Raw genomic sequence first — 24,579 nt, 5'->3', positions numbered from 1 at the left:
TGTATGAATGCCTCAGGGGAAATGTCTTTGCTTTAGCCTCACAGTTTGTTCCAGACAGCTTTGCAAGAAGACATATCTGGCATTCAATCACACACTGACTTTGAACTAAATGCTTAAGGAAATATTTGAAGTGTGAAATATTTGAACAGGCAAGTCAGGGGGAGACTCCCCACCGTGCGCTGTGGTGAGTCACACATGAGAATATACACACCTATAGTCCACACCTACAGCAACTGCACCTAATGTCATGCTTAATACCTGTCACCATGGCCTGTTACCTGTCACCTGTCACCCAACAATTCCTTCAATAAATTACACAAAGTTGATGGCTTATACTGTGCAGATTGTGTATATGTATGTATTTGTGTGAAGTTTGACCTTTTTCAACCATTTTATCATATTATGGTCTAATTATATGCACATAACTATGTTGGTATAATAGTCATTACTACGTTATTATGCAGGTAAGTTCTTACAAAAATGTTCAGCAACGTCGTGTGTTATAACCTCATAAGACAATAATGTAATTGCCTGGGCTGAAGAAAATAAGTAACGTACTACGTTATTTTCACACAAAATTTCAAACAAATGTATCCAGAAAATGTGAAATTCAGTTCGATATGATAAATATTCGAATGTACTGGTTGTGATGAACAGAACAACCGCTGTGTATATCGCAACCCAGGGGCTGTCAACGTGAACAGCCAGCGTCCTCACGCAGGCGTACTGCGCAGAGGAGGCCATGTTAAAGTTTAGTGAAGACTGGACGTGATTCCATGACGCCCTGTGTTTCTGCGTTCGTTTAAGACAGTTTTGTAATATCGGAGTTTCTAAATCAATCCGATCCTAGGGATCGGGCTTCGGATGATGAATACCAGTCTGGACTTGTCTCGGCGAAACCCGCAAGAAGATTTTGAGCTCATTCAAAGAATCGGGAGTGGAACGTATGGAGATGTGTACAAGGTAGCCTAGCTATCTGCAGCAGCTAGCTGGCGATTTTGCTGTTATTCGGGATTGAACACATTGAACAGCAACACGTAGCTAATTCTTCATTTTTGTGCCATGCGTTTCTGGTCGACTCACGACAGTATAGGTCTATAAGAACAAGTGCGCAGTTGATAAAATGTGCTTGTTAGCAAAATCCGTTGCTGCTATTGACGTATGCGTAACATAGGCTAGCCCACTGGAGGATTTCTGGTCTTAACTTCTTATCGCTATAGGCAGATTGATCGATATAATCTCTCTGGTGTTATGTTTGTGATAAACAGGATGACGCAGTCGTTGTTGCGTCTGCTGCGCAGCCTGTGTGATTGTGTGTGCGACTGTGTGTCTTTGTTGCACAGTGCGTGTCTTGGTGGTAACAGGGTAGTCTTTATGCTCCGTCAAATGTCCTCAGCAAGTCTGCGGCTGCATTTCCACAACAAACCAGGCCCTGCGCAATTCTTCCCATCTCGCGACTAGCGGAGCTGACAGAGAAAAATACTCGATCTCAAGTTATGCCATAGCAAACGCCTCCTCCTGTCTCATCTCAAACAAGCAATGAGAGTGACTTATTGGCGAGCAAACTACTCTTCGGTCGGGAGGAGACATGTCTTCTATACAGTTACCATTTAGGAACTGTGGATATTGAGAATTTGCAACATTGTATCCCACAGAGCGCCCACAGTGAATCATGTGTGGAATGCTTACAGTGGTCTTTATAGGCTATTTTCGTTCGGAAGTGGCTGGCCTTCACCCACTGGGGAGGTGCAACAGCATTTAGGGGATTTCTTGAGGCGACGACTTTTTGTGTGCACACGTGTTTATGTGTGTGTTTGTTTTGAAGACAGAAAATGGCTGTGTGAGGGAAAAAATATTGTGGATGGGAGTATGGTTAATGTGCAGCAATTTCTTGAAACAAACTGAGTTATTGTGTGTGTGTGTGTGTGTATTTGTGTGTGTAAGACTGTGTCTGTATGTATGATCTGGACGGAGAGAATGTCTTGTGTGAAACTACCAGTCTGTAGAGTGTAAGCCACGAGTAGGGCAGAAAACGGCTGGCAGCATTTGCTGTGGAAAACTAGAGCGTGTCCCAACCTCCTCTGGGGAAAGGAAGTAGCCAAACAGGAGGATATCAGAGACAGAGAGTGAGAAAAGGGTGTTGTGTGTGTGTATGCATGTGTGTGTGTGTGTGTGTGTGTTAGCGCTATGTCCATCCTGTTTGCCTCTGATTGTTCGCTTTTCCTCCAGTGCTTCCGTGGTCATTAGCAGTTCAATTGAATGTGCGTGTGAGAGTGTGTGTGTGTGTGTGCGTGTGTGTCAGCCAACAGCTGGAGCAGTATTAGAATGGAATGTCCATTTTAGACAGATTTCCCGTTTAAATGGGTTTAGCAGTTTAGGAAGGGATACAAGTTGAGCGGGAAAGACTAAAAGAGGAGAGAGAGAGGATGGGAGAGAGATAGAGAGTGGATGGGAGAGAGAAAGAGAGAGAGAGAGAGAGGGGATGGGAGAGAAAGAAAGAGAGAGGATGGGCGAGAAAGAGAGAGAGGATGGGCGAGAGAGAGAGGATGAGCAGACAGCGGAGCAAAGGCCAGTAACATTGCCCGACCCTGACTGCTGACCTTCTGTGACGACTTAAGCTGCACCAGCTATCTACCGCAGAGTTGCTGAATTTAACTCTTCAAGATCAAACTCATGTTGATGCAGTGGTGTGTGTGTGTGTGTGTGTGTGTGTGTATTTGTGTGGGTGTGTGTGTGTGTGTGTGGCAGTGAGAATACGATCAGTAAGGAGTGAAATGCCTCATTGCTGATGGAGGGGCCCATGGCTTGGTGTGTATGTGTGTGTGTGTGTGTGTGTGTGTGTGTGTGAGTGAGTGTGTATGTGTGTGTGTGTGAGGATTTTACACACAACAGTGTCAATGACATCAGACTTTGTGGGTCAGCTGTAAATATCCATCCAATCAGAGCTTTTTGAAGAGTGTATGACCCACCATTTATGTCAGCCTTTCTTGTAAGCAAACAAACAAATAAACACACACACACACACACACACACACACCCGCACACATACACATCTAGAGACTCACACACACTGTCGCCCAGACACAGTTGGCATCAACAGAGTTGGGTGTGCAAACTCCATCTGAATCATGTGTTGGAGATGACACACATCTGTTGTTCTCTGTGTGTCTGTGTTCAGAGAGAGCTCTAATTGCATTTGGAGTATTTATGATTGGACGCGTCTTTCTAATAACAGAATACAAGGACACAGTATAGCTCTTCCTTTGCTCTCCCAGATGACATCAGTTCCCCCGTCTAAAGCCTCTTCTGTTTGACAGCCAGTCAACATGGGCACTCTGAGGATCTCTTTGTGTGTGTGTGTGTGTGTGTGTGTGTGTGTGTGTGTTTCTGTGTGTGCGCACGCGCCGTAAGAATGTCAATCTGCCAATGCCAAACTCAGAGGAGTGCCTGTCATGTTCTTTTTGATTGCTTTCTCTCATCTCCATGTAGGTTGTCATCCTTCGGAGTATGTTTGCTTTGTTTTGTGGTTTTAAGTGTGTGTGTGTGTGTGTGTGTGTGTGTGTGTGCACGCTCTAACATCTGTGACTAAGAGCAGAGAGGGATTATATGTAGGCATGTATTTATCAGACATGGGGGGTATTCCAAGTATGTGGTTTAGTGTCTAACCTGGTTAAATGAACTCAGAGTAAGTGATAAACCTGTAATAGAAAAGCCCAATGGCTGTGTTTTTCTAGGAGAATGAGGTTTATCACTTGGCTTCCCCAGGTCTGTCTTTAAGCCATGTACTTGGAATACTCCACACCCATACACATACACAAACACAAACTGTGTTTGTGTATGTGTGTGCTTGTGTGTGCCTCATTCAGTTTGGGAGTGACATCTGATCTCAATTTCTCATCAAATTCTCACAAGACCCCAATCAGCTTGTTTGTGAGCATGACAAACTTAATACTGCACGAGTGAATTAGGAGTGGGAGTGAGAGTGAGAGAGATGCGGAAAAGGAATAGACAACCAAATGTAAAATACTATGAAAAGAATGGCAAGAATGCGTGTTGCCTGGTGTTGCTTTTTTAATTTGTCTATCTATTCATCTCTACAAAAAGGCAGTTTGGAGAGGCTGTGTTTATCTGTGGACGGATTGGAGTTGTTGCTCGTGGTAGCAGTCTATTTTTGCCCCCCTCCTATCTGAGTACCATACCACAGCCTCAGCCACACAAGGAGAGGTTAAGTGGAGGGAATCAAGAGGCGAGGCGTCCAGCGCTGTCAGTTAGCCAGTGTTTCCATCAGCGCTGTCTCCAATAATCAATGGCATTTGTGTAATGGAAGGCCCTGACTAGCCCGGGCAGGCTGGGTACCAGGCCTACGGGTAGTGCCCAACTGTTGGCTGTTTTTTGTTGTGCTTGTTCACTGGTGTGGCATTGTCACAGAATCCAGGCTCTAGGCCGACTGTGCGCTCAGTTGTTTCTGAGTTATCTCACTTCTGCGTCTCTTGTCTCTTTCTCTGTCCTTCAGGCTCGCAATGTCAGCACGGGAGAGCTGGCGGCCATTAAAGTCATCAAGCTGGAGCCGGGTAAGGATTTAACGTGATATCAGGTCCCCAAATACTCACTATTCTTCTCTCCATCTCTTCTTTTCATCTCCTTTTCTCTCATCGTCTCTCTCTCTCTCTCTTCCTATCCTCTCCTCTCTTCTATATTCTTATGTCTTCTCTCCACGCTCACCTCCATCTCCCTTCCGCTCACCTCCATCTCCCATCCGCTCACATCCATGACTTCTCCTCTCACCTCCAAATCTACTCCGCTCACCTCCATATCTCCTTTGCTCTCCTCATGTCTCCTCCCAACCTCTCCACTGGCACCTGGAAGCTGGAAGTGTTTGATTAAATCAAGCCATTACGCTAATCTCCTCACGCATGCACACTCACACACAAGGAGCAAGAGAGGGGGTTAATATTTAACCAGGGATGGATGCCACAGTGCCAATGTGGAAACAGGTGGTTGAACACACTCCACTGGTTCACAGTGTGTGAACACTCTACAGACCATTACTGCGTGTTAGGGTTTGGTTATGCATGTAATTATAGGGCTGTGTGTGTGTGTGTGTGTGTGTGTGTGTGTGTGTGTGTGTGTGTGTGTGTGAGTGAGAAATAGAGAGATTCTTATCTGTAATGGTCTAGTTTTCCACCTGCTTATTTTAAACTTTTAGTTCAGGTTTACCCCTTGGTTGGCTTTTATGTGTAATTTGTCACTTCATTCCATTGTCTTTTGGAGTAAATAAGTCTTTTGAACTGGTAAATTGGTTGTTGAATGGATATGATTTGTTGTTTTCCAGGCGAGGACTTTGCAGTGGTGCAGCAGGAGATTATCATGATGAAGGACTGCAAGCACTCCAACATTGTGGCTTACTTCGGCAGCTATCTCAGGTCTGGAGCCTGTAGCCCTGCGTCATGCACTCTTGTGGGCCCTAGGCTAGATTAGCCAGAGTGGGTGTTTAAATGCAGCAGCCCTAGTGCAGGCAGCACGTGACGCGCCTTGTCTTGTCTTGTGTTCTCCAGGCGGGAAAAACTATGGATCTGCATGGAGCACTGCGGAGGGGGATCCCTACAGGACATTTACCATGGTACACACAAAGCTACCACTGTTTCCTAAGAACAGTCTGGCATGAACACGAACACTAACACACACACACACACACACACACACACACACACACACACTCGCACACTCACACACTCACACACAGAGACACTTATCCATATTCACACTGATGCAAATTTTATAACTTGGAACATACAGTTTTATGTTTTATTTTTATCTTGCATTCAGCCACTGCTTTTTGTCTTTTTCCTCCTCAGTGACGGGACCTCTGTTAGAATCCCAAATTGCGTATGTGTCTCGGGAAACCATACAGGTACAGCTCCTCTTACAGTTCTGCTGTTGTCATAGCAATACCATTACATTGCAATAAGGTATTATGTTTTCTTGAGTTGGCTAAACCTGTGTGTGTGTGTGTGTGTGTGTGTGTGTGTGTGTGTGTGTGTGTGTGTGTGTGTGTGTGTGTGTGTGTGTGTGTCTCAGGGCTTGTACTATCTCCACAACAAGGGCAAAATGCACAGGGACATAAAGGTATGCCCACACCAGAATGCCCTTTTCTCCTGCGTGCACCAGGCTTACCAACAAATGTTGGAAGTTGAAGTGGGAGCAACCATTGACATTTAGAACATATAATGCATGACATTGTCTTAACCTTTCTACATGTCGCAGATGCTTTTATCCAAAGTGACTTGCAGTACTGTGTTGTGTGTGTCTTGGGCATGGAATTATTATTATTATTATTATTATTATTATAATTATTAATATAATTATTCAGTTCAGATAGATAAGATGGTTATATTAATTATGCTTCTGAGTTCTTCTTCTTTTAAATTTGTTCTCTGTTTGTTTCTTGTAAGGGAGCAAATATCCTGTTAACGGACAATGGATACGTGAAACTGGGTAAATATTTCATTGTGTTGGCCTTCAGAGTAAGCACACCGCATTAAACTTCATGTGCTTATATAGGTGTGTGTGTGTGTGTGTGTGTGTGTGTGTGTGTGTGTGTGTGTCTATCTGATCAGCTATCATTGTGTGTGTGTGTGTGTGTGTGTGTGTGTGTGTGTGTGTGTGTCTATCTGATCAGCTATCATTGTGTGTGTGTGTTCGTGCTTTGATTATCTGTCCTGGATGTGTTTATGTCTGTGGTCCAATCTGTCCTTACGTCTTCGTCTTATCTGCCTGTCTACATGTATACACTCTATCTGCTTATCTCTGTCCCTTATCTGTCTCTTGTGTCCATTGGTTTGTCTCTGTCTTTGCCTCTGTGTGCCCCCTTGTTCGTCACTGTGTCCATGTCCGTTTGTGTTCTGACTGGGTCCTCCTCTCTCCTTGTCCCCAGCTGACTTTGGGGTCTCTGCGCAGATCTCCGCCACCCTGGCCAAGAGGAAGTCATTCATTGGCACACCCTACTGGTAATCCTCCAGCTCTCCCCCTATGGGCTTCCTTACATAACCTATTATAGAGGCTCATGTCGTCTGGATTTAGCGCTTCTGCTGCAAGTGTTTGTTATGTATTCAGGGTTCATGTGTAAATACAGGTGTATGGGAGTTGTGTTTTTCAATGCAGCATTGTTTATGAAGTGACTGACTTCCAATCAGTGGCCTTGAATTACACTTGCATCATTTTTCCTGCTGACTCCCACAGGCCTTTTTGGCGCATTGATATTTGACACTCAACCTTAGCCACATATTGTTATCTCATTGGTATTCCTTGATTTTATTCACTGCTTCATCTGCTCAATTTTCATTCTTTCCCTTGCCTCTTTTCCTCTCTCTTTCTTCCTGCATCGTTCATTCGGTTAATCTGTTCTCTCTCTGTACTTTTTCTCATCTATCTCTCCTTCTCTCTTCATTCCTCCCTCTCACTGTCTTTGTGTTATCATTCTCTCCCTCTCTCTGTCATTCACTGTCTCTGCTTTTTGTCTCTTCTCTCTCTCTCTACCTCTCTCTCTCCCTCCCTCCTTCATCACTTTCTCTCCCTTCCTCCTTCATCCCTCTCTCTCTCTCACTCCCTCTCTTCATCCCTCTCTCTTTCCCTCCATCCCTCTCTCTCTCTCTCCCCTCCCTCCTTCATCACTTTCTCTCCCTTCCTCCTTCATCCCTCTCCCTCTCACTCCCTCTCTTCATCCCTCTCTCTCTCTCCTTCCCTCTCTTCATCCCTCCCTCTCTCCCTCTCTTCCTCCCTCTCTGTCTCTCTGCAGGATGGCTCCTGAGGTGGCTGCTGTGGAGAGGAAAGGGGGTTATAATCAGCTGTGTGATATCTGGGCCTGTGGGATCACCGCCATCGAGCTGGCAGAGCTGCAGCCTCCCATGTTCGAGCTGCACCCCATGAGGTGGGTGAAGTCCATGTGCGCGAGGCTGCCAGGTCGGCTTCTAGAACATTCTTTAAGAAAGCTGCTTTTCGCTCACTCTCACGCTCCCCACCCTCTCTCTCTCTCTCTCTCTCTCTCTCTCTCTCTCTCTCTCTCTCTCTCTCTCTCTCTCTCTCTCTTTTAGGGCTCTGTTCTTGATGAGTAAGAGCAATTTTGTACCACCCAAACTGAAGGATAAAGTGAAATGGTAAGACGGACTGTGTGTGTGTGTGAGTGTGTGTGTGTGTGTGTGTGTGTGTGTGTGTGTTTTTTTGTGTGTGTGTGTGTGTGTGCGCGTGTATGCTTGTGTAAATGGATTGCGCTGTATGCTTTAGAAGTGAGAGGTTATGGAAATCCGACAGGCTCTTATGGTTTTTTTTTTTCTCCCTGTAAAACACTTGTCAGAAAGGATATTTTCCTTGTTGAAGTGGAAGAACACAGAACATGTACTGTGGCGTTTCATACACGGTGTTGAAGCAGAGCAACAGAATGAGGGATTAGAGCCTTAGAATAGCATGAGGCATTGCAGTGACCCTTCAGTGACCTGTCGGTTGAAATGTTCCCTAGAGTTTTGTGTGTGTGCTTACAAACACTCTACGTCTAATGTTCCCTTTCTCAAGGACCAACAACTTTCACCACTTTGTCAAAGTGGCTCTCACTAAAAACCCCAAGAAGCGACCCACAGCTGAGAAGCTATTGCAGGTGATCCCTTCTGTTCCATCTCACATCTCGCCCCTATCCTGATGGGCACTGAAAATCACTTCCTTATGTGACCTCACTTCCTTTTTTTGTGCGCAGCACCCATTCGTGTCCCAGCCTTTGAGCCGTACACTGGCCATCGAGCTCCTAGACAAGGCCAGCAACCCCGACCACACTCCCTACAGCGACCAGGAGGATGACGACCCTGAGCCAGATGTGAGTGCCTCAGGGCTGTGTGCAGGCAGACTGGAGGGTGGGGGCTCTGGGGGCTGAGGATGATGGGGGCTGAGGAGGGTGGGGGCTGAGGAGGGTGGAGTGAGGATGAGGACTGAGGAGGGTGGAGGCTGAGGAGGGTGGAGGATGGGGAGAGTGGAGGTTGAAGGCTGAGGAGGGTGGGTGTTGAGGAGGGTGGAGGATGGGGAGAGTGGAGGATGAAGGCTGAGGAGGGTGGAGGATGGGGAGGATGAGGACTGAGGAGGGTGGAGGATGGGGAGGATGAGGACTGAGGAGGGTGGGTGTTGAGGAGGGTGGAGTGAGGATGAGGACTGAGGAGGGTGGGTGTTGAGGAGGGTGGAGGCTGAGGAGGGTGGAGGATGGGGAGAGTGGAGGTTGAAGGCTGAGGAGAGTGAGGGCTGAGGAGGGTGGAGGATGGGAGTGCTTTTATTGGGTTGTTATTTTGCCGGCTATCACTTTGCCTGTCTGACTTTCTGTCTGTCTGTCTGCTTGACTGACTGTCCTCATATGGTCTCTCTAAATCTTTGCTCCTACTTTCTACTGTTTCCCCTTTTTCTGTATGTTGTTTTTCTTTCTTTCTCTCTTTTTTCCTGTCTCCTCTGTTCTTCTAATCTCTCTCTTCCTCTCGATCTCTCTCTCTATCTCTCTTTCTCTCTCTCTCTCTCTATCTCTCTATCTCTTTCTCTATCGGTCTGTCTGTCTTTCTGCTGAAGTATTAGGAGCTGTCATTTGTTTTTGGTGAGCTCCTTTCTTTGCTGCCTGCAGGTACCTGTGTGACCTGTATGATCAGTGTTGCCATGCTAATAATACAAGCATGGGTGTGTTTGCGCGCGTGTGTGTGTGTGTGTGTGTGTGTGTGTGTGTGTGTGTGTGTGTGTGTGTGTGTGTGCTCGAGCCGGGTGGTGTGACTGATTATATTTTTTACTTAACTGCCTTTGTAAGTGTGTTTGTGGGTGCGTGTGCGTAGAAATATGGAAGTGAGTGCAGTGATTGTAACAAATACCTGCCAGAATGCTAGTGGTGGGAGTTTGTGGTTTGTGTGTGTGTGTGTGTGTGTGTGTCACGTTACTGCCAGCTTGCTGAGGTTTCAAGGAGGGTGAGATGGAAAAACAACCGGCTGAACTGGAGGAAAGAGCTGATTAAGCCCTTCTGTGCGTGAAGCTCTGTCAAGCATCTCCGTTGACCAGCAGACACTTACACTGTTTGTATTTGTGTTTGTGTTTACAGTCGCCCGTGTCAGTCCCTCATCGGATTCGCTCAACCAGCCGGAGCACTCGGGAGGGAAAAACTCTGTCAGAGATTAACTGTGAGTGTGTGTGTGTGTGTGTGTGTGTGTGTGTGTGTGTGTGTGTGTGTGTGTGTAGACCCCAGATGACATGAAGCACATAGTTTTGGATTTACATGGCTCAGAATCAGCATCCATGCACCTCTCACACTCTCCCCCCCTCTGCCTGTTTTTCTCTCTCCCACAGTCGATCAGGTGAAGTTCGACCCCCCCATGAGAAAGGAGACGGAACCCCATCACGAGCCGGTGTGTGTGTGTGTGTGTGTGTGTGTGTGTGTGTGTGTGTGTGTGTGTGAGACATTTTCCGTTGCTTCGGGTTTGTGTGTGTGGGTGTTTGTGTGTGTGTGTTGCTTTTGTGTTAATAGTGTTTTTTCTCCTGGCTTATGTAGGATCTGGAGTACAACCAAGATTCCCCAGGCCTGCTTTGTGGAAACAAGTAAGTGTGTGTGTGTGTGTGTGTGTGTGTGTGTGTGTGTGTGTGTGTGTGTGTGTGTGTGTGTGTGTGTGTGTGTGTGTGTGATGGCTTCAGCCTGAGAGAGCTGATGATAAAGTGCTCACCCCAGAAAGCCTGCCTGTGCAACTGTTCTATCTGTCTAGAACAGAAAGTTTCCCACTGTCCCAAGGTTACGTTCCAGCTCACATCTTTTTCATAAATCCCTATTACCGTGTTGGTGTGTTTGAGAAAGAGAGAGAGCGAGAGAGAGACAGTGTGTGAGGGAGACAAGGAGCGAGATTGTAAGGGTAATAGTTAGGTAATCATTTTCTTTCCACAGTATCTTTGAGGTTTTGTAGCCATAGAGAGAGGTTCTTATCTTGACGTATGCTATTTAGGCATGTCTGTTGGACAGAAGCCTGCCTCCTGAGCTTTACTTATCTCTCTCTCTCTCCCCCTATCTCTCTCTCTCTCTCTCTCTCCCCCCCCCCATCTCTCTCTCTCTCTCTCTCTCAGGAGTCTGTTGAAGTCAGTGGAGGAGGAGTTACAGCATAGGTGAGTGCTGAGGTTGGGTCTTCTCCCTCTGTAGTTATGGATGCGGTAATGGTAGATGTAAACACCAGCTCACTGTATAACCACACACACACACACACACACACACACACACACACACACACACACACACACCAGCCAGGCAAGAAGGCAGGCAAGACTAATTAACGCTGCTTCACATGCTGCTAATCTACCTCATGGCTATGCGGGTGTGTGTGTGTGTGTGTGTGTGTGTGTGTGTGTGTGTGTGTGTGTGTGTGTGTGTGTGTGTGTGAGTGAGAGTGAGAGAGAAGAGTCACTGAGATGTTGTACACATGGGTGGATTGTTGGAGGGTATGCAGTGTTATGGATATCTGGATTGATTTGTGGGTGATTGAATAAGTAACTGACATTTGCGGTGTGTGTGTGTGTGTGTGTAATTACATAATAATTAAGTATATTTGTGTGTGTGGGAGGGTGTATGTGTGTTGTAAAATATGTTCAAGCACTGGTGCATGTGTGTGTGTGTGAGCACAAGTGGGCCCACGTGTGTGTGTGTGTGTGTGTTCCCTCGCTCTGCTGGCTGCCATGCTCACTGAGCCTTGGCCCTATCTTCATCTTCCTCAGGGGTCATGTAACACACTTAGAGACTGGGGAGGATGATGATGGTGATGGTGATGATGATGAGGAAGCCCCGCAGTAAGTGTGTGTGTGTGTGTGCATGCCTTTGGTTTCCTCACTCTCACACCCTCGTGCCACATCACCATCCATCACACTCACCACACACACACACACACGCACACTATACACACCCTTTGCCCTTCTGATTCTTTAAAGGTCTCTCCCTGCATGGTGGAACTGTTTGTCCCTAACTGGTTACCATTTGGAATCTTGATGCACTGTGGTCTACAATGGTTTAGATGTGTCACACACACACACACACACACACACACACACACACACACACACACACACACACACACACACACACATACACACAAACACACAGCAGAGTATTGCTGGTGTCTGCTTTAATCCAGGGAGGACTCTTTAAATGCTTCTGCTGTTTCATTGTGCTACTTTGCTGCCTAGCACCGCTCAGACATGTTTGTGGCGCGTGGCTGCTTGGCTCGCATGAATGCGCCTAGCCTGGGGCACTGATCTCATACCAGCGGGACGAGAGGCTGTGCCATGTATGCCCTCTGCTAGGGCACTGTTCTCAGGACGAGAGGCTGTGCCATGTGGGCCCTCTGCTGGGGCACTGATCTCAGGACGAGAAGCTGTGCCATGTGGGCCCTCTGCTGGGGCACTGATCTCAGGACGAGAAGCTATGCCATGTGGGCCCTCTGCTGGGGCACTGATCTCAGGACGAGAAGCTGTGCCATGTGTTGCGCTCTGCTGTGGAACCAGACATGGGAGTCCTCACCAGTTCTCTGCCTCATGTTGGAACACTGACTGTGTTCTGCACCACAAGCAGAAATCTGCACGCTATAAGAAATTAGCTTAAAGCAGCATTATGGAGATTTGGTCTACAGCTACCAAAGTAACTACCTAAATAGCAAGCAAAAACCTTTTCGAATATCACAAACAGCCAAGTTGGCATCGATGAAAGCTCCTCTTGATGAAACTTCCCTCTTCACATGACCACATACCATCTAATTTTAATATACTGAAAGAAGTTGCTTATAAAAACACCTCAGAGTGACACATTGTTACATAGTGTTGCTTTAAGTTTTCAGATCCCATAAAAGGGACACAGGTATAGTTCTTGTTTACCTACTGTACCATTCACAGGTGAACACCTCTACAGTTTAGAACCGCACCTAGAGGAGACCAATGTTACTGGACACTCGACTGTCCTGTGCCACCTACAGAGACCAAATATGACTGGACACTCTACTGCCCTGTGCCACCACAGAGACCAATATGACTGGACACTCTACTGCCCTGTGCCACCAACAGAGACCAATATGACTGGACACTCTACTGCCCTGTGCCACCACAGAGACCAATATGACTGGACACTACTGCCCTGTGCCACCAACAGAGACCAATATGACTGGACACTCTACTGCCCTGTGCCACCAACAGAGACCAATATGACTGGACACTCTACTGCCCTGTGCCACCAACAGAGACCAATATGACTGGACACTCTACTGCCCTGTGCCACCAACAGAGACCAATATGACTGGACACTCTACTGCCCTGTGCCACCAACAGAGACCAATATGACTGGACACTCTACTGCCCTGTGCCACCAACAGAGACCAATATGACTGGACACTCTACTGTCCTGCGCCACCAACAGACACCCCAACAGTTCTCCAGCTCCGTCCCTGTCCACACCAGTGTGTACATAGTAAAAACCAGTTTAGATCCAGCTGGAGTTCTGTACCCCACACATTACATCCATTCACTGGTCTGTGTCCTCCATAGTGTACAGTGTTGTCAGTGGTTACCGGTGTGCGTGTTGTCTGTTGTCTGTGGTTGTCACACTCGCGGCTGTGCTGCTTGTGCATGTCACCGCTACTTCTCGTTTCTGATTCCTGAGCACAAGCGCCTGCCTGGTGTGTGTGTGTGTGTGTGTGTTAACGTCTGTGTACATGTGATCACATTGTAATGTGTGTGACGCTTGTGTTCACATTATTTGTTTAGTCCTGTGGGATCTGAGTAATCTGTGTGTAATTGGACCGTTGCTCATTAGTAATCTGTGTGTAATTGGACCGTTGCGCATTAGCGGAGTTGACTCAAACGGAGGGTGGCTGTGTTTGGGCTTTGGTGGGCCGGGTCATGTTAGGGATTAGTTTGGTGCTGTTTACGTGTTTATGGACTTCATGTCTCTATCTATTACAGAACCACAAACACTACAATAAGGAGACCCAGAGTGCCCCCACCGCTTCCCCCTAAGGTAGGACCGGATTAAACAACCATTAAGATGCATTCAGACACACTTGAAAGTAAAAGTCCAGAACGTTCTCAAAGTTATTTAACATACATCCATGTACTTCTTCACCTCCACCCCATCTCTCTCTCTCTCTCTCTCTCTCTCTCTCTCTCTGTAGCCCAAGGGCCTGTGTGCAACTCCAAATCAGAGCGGGCCAATCGGGGAGGAGGGGGGCGGCGACGACAGCACCATCAAGCGCTGCCCGGTTTCTCCATGCCCCGCCCCTCCCTCTCGGCCCGCCTCCTGCGTGCCCCCCAGGCCTCCGCCCCCACGCCTGCCCCCGCACCGGCGCAGTAGCCTAGGTAACGCGTCCAGCCAGCGTGCTCAGACAGACACATGCGCTCAGGCTCAGACAGAGGGGGATGAGGACACTTTTAGCTTTTGGGAGTGGCTGCATGCTGAGCAGGACAAGGAAGAAAAGGAGAAAGAGGAGGAGAAGGTGGTGGAGGAGCAGGAGGAGGAGGAGGAGGAAGACCGTAAGCGACAGTGTTTGGCCCTGTGATTGGTAGATAGATCTATCAATCAGTAGATAGTCCCATCAGATGATGGTTTGCCCCGTCCATGTACCCGCCTCCAGCAGTAACTGAGTAGTGTCATTCCACAGGCCTCAGTAAAGCCCGCCTCCCTTCCACTTAGATTCTCCTCTAGCGGGTAGAACTCACCCTAACAGCAGTGACTGAGTGGGAAGTGTGGAGTGTGTGTGTGTCTGTGTGTCTGTGTGTGTGTTTGTGTGTCTGTCTTTGTGTCTGTGTGTGTTCATACAGAAACGCTGAAAGATAGATGTGTGTGTGTGTGTGTGTGTGTGTGTGTGTGTGTGTGTGTGTGTGTGTGTGTGTGTGTGTGTGTGTGTGTGTGTGTGTGTGTGTGTGTGTGTGTGTGTGTGTGTGTGTGTGTGTGTGTGTGTGTGTGTGTGTGTGTGTGTGTGTGTGTTTTTACTGACGCTGTGTGTCTGGGCACAGGTAATGGAGTCAGCCCCTCCCAACAGAATGGAGAAAGAGAGAGGCAGTCTACCCTGCCAACTATCCCCCTCAGGACGGGGAAGAAGGACACTCCGGTAATGATGTTTGTGGGGGTTGTTGAAGGTTTTAGTGATTGATCCATTTGCCTTTGTCTGGGTAGTTTATCAATACATAGATATATATATTTTATACTTTTCCCTAGTTATTTGCAATTATTGTTATTTGACTTTTCTCTTCTGTTTTCCTCAGAAACCCCTCTGCAATGGCCTGCCCCCAACTCCTAAAGTCCATGTAAGTGTCCCTTAGTTCCAACTAGTCATTCTCACGTCACAAATTAACATGTCAGTGACAGCATGACACAACCATTCTTGATAGTGTCCAGCAGGCAAGCATATTTGCACAAATTATTGTGATATTAATGGAAAAAATGTCAAAGCTTTTCTCTGCTTCTCACGCTTGGTCTGTGTGTTCCTCCATCAGATGGGAGCGTGCTTCTCAAAGGTGTTCAACGGCTGCCCTCTGAAGATCCACTGCGCCTGTTCCTGGATAAACCCAGACACACGGGGTAGGCCTGGGTCCCTACACTATGTTATGTAGTATAATTTGTAGTGTTGATAGTTACAGTATAATGTATAATGTGTAATGTAGCTTCACTCTCTCTATAGCATAGGTATCAATAATAGTATGGCCTTACTGTATGTACTCTCCCTGAGTACTGTGGTTGGTAACTGTTTATGCGAACTATAGTAAACTGAATTTGACTTGACCTGATGAACATAAGAGGTTCCCCTGAGATGCCTTGATTGCTATGGAGAGAGAATCACCTGTGCTGTGTGTCTCGCTCCAGATGAGTATTTGATCTTCGGAGCGGAGGAAGGGATCTACACCCTGAACCTGAATGAGCTGCACGAGAGCTTCATGGAGCAGGTAAGCAGGAGCCATCTCTGAAGGAGAGGAGGGGAGGGGAGGATGGGGGAGGAGACGGGAGGATGGGAGACGAGAGGGGAGGAGAGGAGAGGAGAGGAGAGGAAAGGGGAGGGGAGGGGAGGAAAGGGGAGGGGAGAGTGGGCTGGACAGCAGTATGGCTGAGGTTTTGTTTTTATTTCCCACTAAATTCTCCATCTCTCTCTCTCTCTGTTATTACTTTTCGTCCAGTTGTTTCCACGAAGATGTACATGGCTGTATGTCATGAACAACTGTCTGCTGTCCATATCTGGTAAGCTTGAATGATTTCTTGAAACATTTCTTTGGTCAACTCCACCGGGCTCAGTTTGGTTGAGTTATTTTTCTATTTGTTCAAGCTCTGTCATTTTTTGTGATTAAATGTATTTGTTCCGTCATATGTTTGTGTTTCACAGGCAAGGCCTCTCAACTCTACTGCCATAACTTGTCCGGTCTGTTTGAGCAAGCTCGGCAAATGCAGAAGCTGCCCGTTGCCATACCAACACATAGAATCCCAGACAAAATCATTCCGAGGTACTGTAGTCTTAGTGTAAGACCAGCTGACACCTGCACACAGAGTTGTGATTAATCAAGACTAAACGAATGACCGGTGTTTGCTTGTGTTCTTCAGGAAGTTTACTGTGTCCAATAAGATTCCAGACACCAAAGGGTGCCAGAAATGCTGCGTAGGTGAGTCATCCGTGTTCTGGGCTTAACTGTGATTCAGTTTATGAACAGTCACCGCACCACACCACACCACACCGCCTGCTCTATGATCTTTTGTTCTCTTGGTCACTGTGTCTCTTTTCCATTACACCACACAAACAAGTAAAACTGGATTTTATTATATATATGTGTGTGTGTGTGTCTGTGTGTCTGTGTGTCTTGTGTGTCTGTGTGTGTGTGTGTGTGTGTGTGTGTGTGTGTGTGTGTGTGTGTGTGTTTCAGTGAGGAACCCCTACACGGGTCATAAGTACCTATGCGGAGCCTTCCAGTCTAGTGTGATTCTGCTGGAGTGGGTGGAGCCTATGCAGAGGTTCATGCTCATCAAGGTCAGACTCCTCTCTGTCTCCTGTCAGCGCACACACACACACACACACACACACACACACACACACACACTTTAAAACAGGCATTATGCTATTAGGGGTTACCTTACCAGATAATCATTTTCATTATCTTAATCGTACTGCTGCGCAGCTTATTTTTTCAACTGGTTGGCATTGATAGTAGATTATTCCTGAAATGTTTTGGGTGATCTGACCAAAATAAATATTATGATAGTCTCAGTGATGATAAATCTACAGTGATGATAAATCTATTTTATCTTGTCTTGGCGCACTTCCAAATACCACTTTAATGCCTTTGGGACAAAACGCTTCTGGTAAATGGTTATTGTGAAAGACATGAATGCTTAAAATTATGATTACATCTGTTTTCCTCATAATACTACTAGTGCTGTCAAACGATTAAAATATTTAATCGCTATTAATCGCATTTTTGTCATAGTTAACTCAAAATTAATCGCGATTAAATTAATCAAAATTAATCGCAAATTTTATCTATTCTAAATGCCCCTTCAATATTTTTTTTTCCATCATTTTTATTTTATTTTAATGCTGTTATCAGCATGGAAAAGTGGATTGGCTTGCTTTAAGCAATGTTTTATTTTATTGAAAAACAACATTGCCGAACAGGGTGGTACAAAATAAAATTATAAAGTGCACATTTAAGATAAACATGGACTCAGCCTATAGTGCAGTTAAATCATGGCTTAATATTTTTTGCTGCCAGCTGCCTGTTGACATTTTCAGACAACAGTGAAGCTCGCTTCCTTTGCACAACACAACTTTTAAAGGTAAACTCTCTATTCAGAAGCTTTTTATCATCCATTTCGCTGTATCGCGCTCATCATTCACTCAAACGTGACGTTAGCCTACTACAAAGTTTGGGAGGGAAAAATAACGTTGATCTATCGCGAATCGTTAATCGCGCGATAAATAAATTAACGGCGTGAAAATGGGTTCGCGTTAACGCCGTTAATAACGCGTTAAACTGACAGCACTAAATGCTACATTAAAGAAAAATAACCACAACCAATCACAGTTATATGAAATAATACATTAATTTTGGATAATTAGAGGTTAGAAGTAATGGTATCTGTACAATGTTGATGCAGAGACTCCTACCTATAAATACCTATGAGCTGTCCTGTCCAGCAGAGTATTGAGTTTACATTGCCATGTCTTATGTGCTGTCTCCCATCCCCAGAGTATTGAGTTTACATTGCCGTGTCCTATGTGCTGTCTCCATCCCCAGAGTATTGAGTTTACATTGCCATGTCTTATGTGCTGTCTCCCATCCCCAGAGTATTGAGTTTACATTTCCGTGTCCTATGTGTGTCCTGTCCAGCAGAGTATTGAGTTTACATTGCCGTGTCCTATGTGTGTCCTGTCCAACAGAGTATTGAGTTTACATTGCCGTGTCCTATGTGTTGTCCTGTCCAACAGAGTATTGAGTTTACATTGCCATGTCCACTGGAGGTGTTTGAGATGCTGGTGGTGCCGGAGCACCAGTACCCCCTCATCTGCCTGGCGGTCAGCAAGGGCAGCGAGCCGGACCAGGTGGTGACCTTTGGCACCATCAACCCCAGCCTGACCACCCCCACCTTCAACGATGCAGGTGAGCACTGCTGCGTGAGGTGGTGAATGGGCGGGACGGTGGGGGCGGTACTTTTTTTATTACGGTGATGTATATGGTCACCATCATACTGACAGTGGAAATTGTCATTTAGAATAATTTTCATTTAATTACATTAATATTTAATTGAGTGTTCATTTAGGATTGGCTAATGTTGTTTTTTTCTTTTTCATCAACTTGATTATATTTCTGATCATATTATCACATTAAAGATGATGGCAATAATGATAATAAGGGTTATGATGAGCAGAGTCTAATAAGCCTCTCCACCCTCAGATATGCCACAGACCTGCGTCATCCACGTCACCCAGCTGGAGAGAGACACCATCCTAGTTTGCCTAGACCGTGAGTCTCTCTCTCTCTCTCTCTCTCTCTCTTCCTCTCTTCCATCTGTCACTCCTCTCCCTCCTCTGGGTATCTCCTCAGTGGCCTCCTCTTCTTGCCTCTGTCAGCTCCCTGTCACCACCTGTGATCTGACAGCTCTGGGAGGCGTGTGCCAATGCAGTGGAAATGTTTTTATTTTTTTTTGTGCTGGTAACTCATGACTGTCACTCAGCATTCAAATGGGGCAGCATGCCTTGTTGCAGACATGGAACATTCCAGAAAGTAAATGCCTTTACTTCACCCCTTCCACCAAACCAGCTGGTTTCACCCGTCACCTCTTCCATAAGTTGTCATAATTAGCACATGTCCAGAAGGCCTGCTCAAAGACCTGAGTAGATGTGTACTTTGGTGATATGAATGTTTGCCTGTATGATTGTGGAGAGTCATTCTGGTTGTGATGTGTGTGTTTTGAAGGTTGTATAAAGATGGTGAATTTACAAGGCAGACTGAAGTCCAATAGAAAGCTGTCGGCAGAGCTCACCTTTAACTTCCAGATTGAAGCAATAGGTGAGTGTGTGTTGGGTTGTGTGTAATTGTGTTGGGTTGTGTGAGTGTGTGTTGGGTTGTGTGAGTGTGTGTTGGGATGTGTGAGTGTGTGTGTTGCGTTGTGTGAGTGTGTGTTGCGTTGTGTGTGTTGGGTTGTGTGAGTGTGTGTTGGGTTGTGTGAGTGTGTGTTGGGTTGGGTTGCGTTTTGTTGTATGTATGTAAGTATGTATGTGTGGGTGAAGTAAATTATGTCTTTATGTCTCTGTGTGCAGTGTGTTTTCGGGGGAGTTTGTGTGGGTGTGTGAAGTAAATGATGTCTGTTTATGTCTCTTTTGTCCGTGTGCAGTGTTTCTTCAGGACAGTGTTCTGGCAGTGTGTGTGTGTGTGTGTGTGTGTGTGTGTGTGTGTGTGTGTGTGTGTGTGTGTGTAGTAAATTATGTCTATTTATGTCTCTCTTGTGTCCATGTGCAGTGTGTCTTCAGGACAGTGTTCTGGCATTTTGGAGACATGGAATGCAGGGGCGAAGCTTCAAATCCAACGAGGTAATGAGCAGTTTGACATTTTTGTGAAGAGAAAGATGTGTGTGTGTGTGTGGGGGGTGGGGGGGGGGGGGGTGGGGGGGGGGGGTCTGTGAGAACTAAGTATTAGCATTAAACAAATTAAGCTGTCCTTATGTAACCTGGATTTTAGATTCTTGTGTTTTTTCGGGGGGTGATTCTCTGTGAGGGTGCGAGAGCGAGTTTCAAAGCCTTGTTTGTTGCCCCCACAGATCACTCAGGAGATCTCTGACAGCACTCGCAGCTTCAGGCTGCTAGGGTCTGACAGGTGAGTTGCTATCAAAGACGTGTAGGTGAGATCATCTTTGTTTTCATCTGGTGTCAGTTGGTAACTGTGTGTGTGCGTGTGCGTGTGCGTGTGCGTTTCAGGACGGTGATCTTGGAGAGCCGACCCGTAGAAAACCCCACAGCTGCCAGCAACCTGTACATACTCGCGGGCCATGAGAACAGCTACTGACTCCTCCCACCCCACCCCACCCTAACGCCCCCACCCCCAGGACACTCTCCATCCCCCCAGCCAGCCTACTGAGCCCCTGACTCGCCGCGATCAGAGCTCTCCGACGACCGCACCAGTCCGCGGAGACCTTAACAACTCCACGGCCATGCCGCCACAAGTATACTACAGACCAAACTCAGCGTAGCTACTCTGTAGCTAACCGACTACCACTACACGACCAGATCTACAATACACTGATGCTTAGGGATCTACACACGGTTATGACCCCAAGTCAAAAGCCCAGCTGAGCGGAGCGAACAACATTAAACTAAGCAAAGACACTACCGCGGAAATGTGAATACAATGTTCAGCTAGCTACACTGCAAAATTAGGCCTTTAAAACTAGGCCTTAAAACTAGGCCTACTCTTCTGCGGCGTAACCCAAGCAGTCGTTAGTGACTGCCGTTGTGTATAACACTCTGTGGGAGCTCAAGGAGGTTGCTTGTTTTTGGCGTAGAGTTTATTCTTTCTCCCTTCGGCATGCCGCGCAGAAGCAGCCATCTCGGTTCTGACTCTTTGAGGTGGAGTCATGGTCTCCACCTCGTGAGGCTGTGACTATTCTTCCGCGAGAACTAAGCGGAGCACTCCAGGTCGAATCTTGTTGTAATTGTGTAGCTCTCTGAGGGACCACACTAAAAAGCATGAGTGTCGTATCTGTATCATAATACGGTGCGCGTGCATATATGAACACACGTTTAAAAAAAACTTTAAAAAATAAATAAAAATAAATAACTACCTGGTGTGATAACGTAGTCCTGGAGGTACAAAACCCCTGAAAAAGAACTAGCTGTTTCTAACTAGTGTAATCTTTGACGTGGTAGCTCAGTAAAGCATGGTTGTCGTAACATTGTAGTTCACGGAGAGAGGAAGTGAACCTGTGGCAGGTGGAGACCTTTGAAACCTTTCTGACATGAAACCCTGCTGTTCCGAAGGTCTGCCAAGGGTAGAGACGGCTACGGGCGTTGTAGTTACGGCCGTAGTCAGAGCCTGGTCCTGACCTAGTCACTGTCGGCTACACAGGGCATGGTGGTAACTGTTTACTGATGCAGTTAACATTCATAGAAGCGATGGAGGTCTGGTGTCACAACATGTCCTTAGTGATCCTGTCATGTTTGTCTTTTCCCCCATTGAAGAGAGTTCTCTTTTGTTTTATCGTTAGATGCACAAACTACAGTTGAGTACTAATTTATCTATGTAGTAAGAAAAAAATGTCACCTTGTGACAGCCGTAAAGAGTTTAATTGATTTGCTTTTATACTTTATTCAAATTTTTACGTTCACTTTCATTTCTTTTTCTTTTTTTTTAACTGAAAGCCATTTGTCATCTAGTCTGTGTTTTTAATGCTTGTTTAATCACTGGTGTTAAAAATTTGCACAAAAGGTTTTTTTGAAATGTGATGATCAAGTATGTGAGCATGTACGTGTGGATGTGTGTGTGTGCGCGTGTGTGTGTGTGTGTGTGTGCGCGCGTGTGTGTGTATACACCTATATGCAACACTTGCAGGCATACTGTGCTGAAGTATGCATCTCACATCAAGGGTATAATTCTCACCAGTTCCATGTGGTCATCAGCAAGCTGTGAGTAGGAAGTTAGATGTTCACATTCTGTTCTGTTACTGAAAAAGAAACCATGACCATTAAGGTAATTTTGATTAGCATTCGTCATGGTTACCGATTCACTTTACTCTTAAAGCAAAATCAGCATCTTTAGTAAAAATAAATTTAAAAAAATGCTGTTTAACTTATTTCAATGCATTATCCAACCATGTAAAACACTAAAGCATTCCTTTGAAATCAGTAGCTCAAGAATATAAATGTTACATTATGATGTAATGCCAAACTCTATCCATTCGATTCATGGCCAAAATGTCCTGGGTGTTGCTACCTCGTGTGGGAAACAAAGAGTGGAATAGGTGTTGATTGGGTCGATGAGATTAATATCGCTCTGGATGTCCGCCATCAGATGTTGAATAATTGTGATCAAAGTAGATCAAACTACATCACCACATTTAACCGTTTTATATTGCAATGCATATGACCTTGTACATAGTGTAAGATAAAAATCAGTTTTACAGACTGTATAATTGCCTCTATTTTGTTTCCAATGTGAAACAGATTTATGAAACAACCTAACTCATTAAAAGACAGAAGTGAATACCAGTGTGTTTTTGAGTTGATGTGTTGGATATCCCTTACTTTTCTAATCAGCATAAGGTTCTTGTGTTGATGATGATGATGATTTCATTGTTTAAAGAAGAGGGCAAGACAGCTTTAACTTTTGTTTATTTGTCCTAATAATGGACATCATATGATCCACAGATTAAATAATAACAGTGACATTTCATTTTGGAAACAGTTTAAACAGGCTTTGTTTCCAATGTTCTGTCAGATGACAAGAATGATCCTCTCTCCTCAGTATCATTCAGTGTATATGTATATTACGAGTAAGCAATGTCTTAGATATCATAAGACGCAATAAGTTTGTATGTGAGGTTGACATATGTGGGCTAAAGGTTTCATCCTACTTGAATCTGTAACAGCATATTGGCTAGCTTTTAGTTCTCTTTAACAGTAAAAAAAAAAGACACATATTTACAATATTTAAATTGCTACCATACCTGCTACCATACCTGTCTGCTCACATGGTTGAGTAAAGGCATCTTTTGTTCTCTACCATGCTCATTATAGCAATGACCTATGTTTATGATGTAGTGGCATGTCCAGTCCAGCAGATGGCGAAAGGTAGTTATGAAAGTAGGACTTTTTCTTCTGTTTACTTGTTCAAACGACAGCTCTAGTCACACAGTGCAAATAAGGGATTGAGCCAAATAATCAAATTAACTGGATTGGAAGCTTAATATGGCTTCACAATTAAAAAGAAATCTAAAAAGAAGATGACATTGTCTTGTTGTTTTTGGTGTATTTTGTGAATGAGGAGATGCCTTGTTTGTTGTTGCGGTGCGTGTGATGCAAAGACGTGGTGCTTCCTTGCCTGTCCTACTCTTTCACACAGCTGTACTATGGTCAATCTTTCACACAGCTGTACCACGGTCAATCTCTCCCAGACGATTTCCTCGGGGTGACCTTGTTGACTCCAGATCACCACAGCTCTGACCTTCTGTCTTCTCTTTGTCCTTCTCCTTGTTCTCACCACCTGACCTAACTCACATACATACATACACACATACATACACACACACACACACACACACACACACATACACACATTTAACAGTGTAAGTTGGTACATTCACATGACTTATTCTTGTCCAGTTCATACAATAAACTAACAATTATTGCTGTGTCTGTTAACTTCAAAGGATATACCCATAGGCGTATATCCTTTGAAGATCCACTTGTGCAAACTGCATAAATTGTCTTACACATGAGTCATTTGTCTATGTGTGTCTTTGTGTGAGTGAGTGTGAGATTCCTCACTTCTTCTTGAAGAGTTTCTTGAAGGAGCTCCTGAAGCCTTTTCCTTCCTGCTTCCTGCTTCGCTCACTCAGGGGGGTGTGGTGGTTCTCCTCGGCCACACCCCTCCACTTAAGCTCCTCCCCCCATGATGGGCTCACCGGGTCCTAAGAGGGTGGTCACAAGCCCAAATTACACACATATTCACAGGCTGGTTTAGACGGAATGTGTTTTGTGCGTGTTTGTGTGTTTCGTGTCGGTGCAGCCTCACCTTGCTGTGCGTCACGTGTGTCTGGTCCTCCGTGTCGGTGTGTGTGTCGTGGTGTCTCAGGCGGCTCTTGGCGCTGGACTGCCGCTCCAGCCGGGGATGGATCCCCCGACCCGAGTGGGCCGAGCTGTCGATGCTGTCCAGCTGCAGGCCGTTCAGCGACTTGCTCTTCCTCTGGGCGGACTGCAGGGGGCGAGGTCTCATCAGCCCCACCGGGTCGGGCGACACGCAGCCCCGGCCCACGCGGTAGGCCCTGGCCTCTTGGCTCTGCCTGCTGGCGGATTTGTGTGGTGGGCTGGG

General features: G+C 45.9%; 2 protein-coding genes across 2 annotated transcripts in view; one reads left to right on the top strand and one right to left on the bottom strand.

Moving 5' to 3' along the window:
- The first annotated feature begins 802 nt into the window (after positions 1 to 802).
- Positions 803 to 22,783, top strand: map4k3b (mitogen-activated protein kinase kinase kinase kinase 3b). The gene is made up of 32 exons (XM_080849262.1): positions 803 to 963; positions 4,514 to 4,571; positions 5,333 to 5,423; positions 5,556 to 5,620; positions 5,856 to 5,911; positions 6,079 to 6,126; positions 6,453 to 6,495; positions 6,935 to 7,007; positions 7,796 to 7,927; positions 8,091 to 8,153; positions 8,566 to 8,647; positions 8,744 to 8,860; positions 10,106 to 10,184; positions 10,351 to 10,409; positions 10,553 to 10,599; positions 11,113 to 11,151; positions 13,984 to 14,038; positions 14,193 to 14,376; positions 15,034 to 15,128; positions 15,283 to 15,324; positions 15,514 to 15,598; positions 15,881 to 15,960; positions 16,189 to 16,249; positions 16,392 to 16,509; positions 16,607 to 16,665; positions 16,924 to 17,027; positions 18,486 to 18,657; positions 18,952 to 19,020; positions 19,474 to 19,566; positions 20,017 to 20,087; positions 20,315 to 20,370; positions 20,472 to 22,783. Exons 1-32 carry the CDS (start codon positions 865 to 867, stop codon positions 20,557 to 20,559), a joined length of 2,583 nt encoding a protein of 860 aa, XP_080705388.1. The 5' UTR covers positions 803 to 864; the 3' UTR covers positions 20,560 to 22,783.
- Positions 22,784 to 23,629: 846 nt separating this feature from the next.
- arhgef33 (Rho guanine nucleotide exchange factor (GEF) 33) overlaps positions 23,630 to 24,579 on the bottom strand; it is a gene marked incomplete at both ends in the record, with an annotated part of 5,106 nt that continues 4,156 nt past the window's right edge. Inside the window, 3 exons of the mRNA XM_080848608.1 lie at positions 23,630 to 23,756; positions 24,036 to 24,178; positions 24,283 to 24,579. The exon at positions 24,283 to 24,579 is cut by the window's right edge and continues 313 nt beyond it. Coding sequence (XP_080704734.1) covers positions 23,630 to 23,756; positions 24,036 to 24,178; positions 24,283 to 24,579 — 567 coding nt within the window. The remainder of the gene's footprint in view (positions 23,757 to 24,035; positions 24,179 to 24,282) is intronic.

The sequence above is a fragment of the Sprattus sprattus genome (genome assembly GCF_963457725.1).
Source record: "Sprattus sprattus genome assembly, chromosome: 12".
NCBI lineage: Eukaryota > Metazoa > Chordata > Actinopteri > Clupeiformes > Clupeidae > Sprattus > Sprattus sprattus.
Note: the sequence above shows the minus strand (reverse complement) of the source record. Positions and strands in the feature narration are given on the sequence as shown.

Coding starts and splice junctions, on each gene's coding strand:
- map4k3b (XM_080849262.1), top strand. CDS start 865: ATGATGAATACCAGTCTGGACTTGTCTCGGCGAAACCCGCAAGAAGAT. Junction 16,666..16,923: donor GTGCCAGAAATGCTGCGTAG/GTGAGTCATCCG, acceptor TGTGTGTTTCAG/TGAGGAACCCCTACACGGGT. Junction 19,021..19,473: donor CATCCTAGTTTGCCTAGACC/GTGAGTCTCTCT, acceptor TGTGTTTTGAAG/GTTGTATAAAGATGGTGAAT.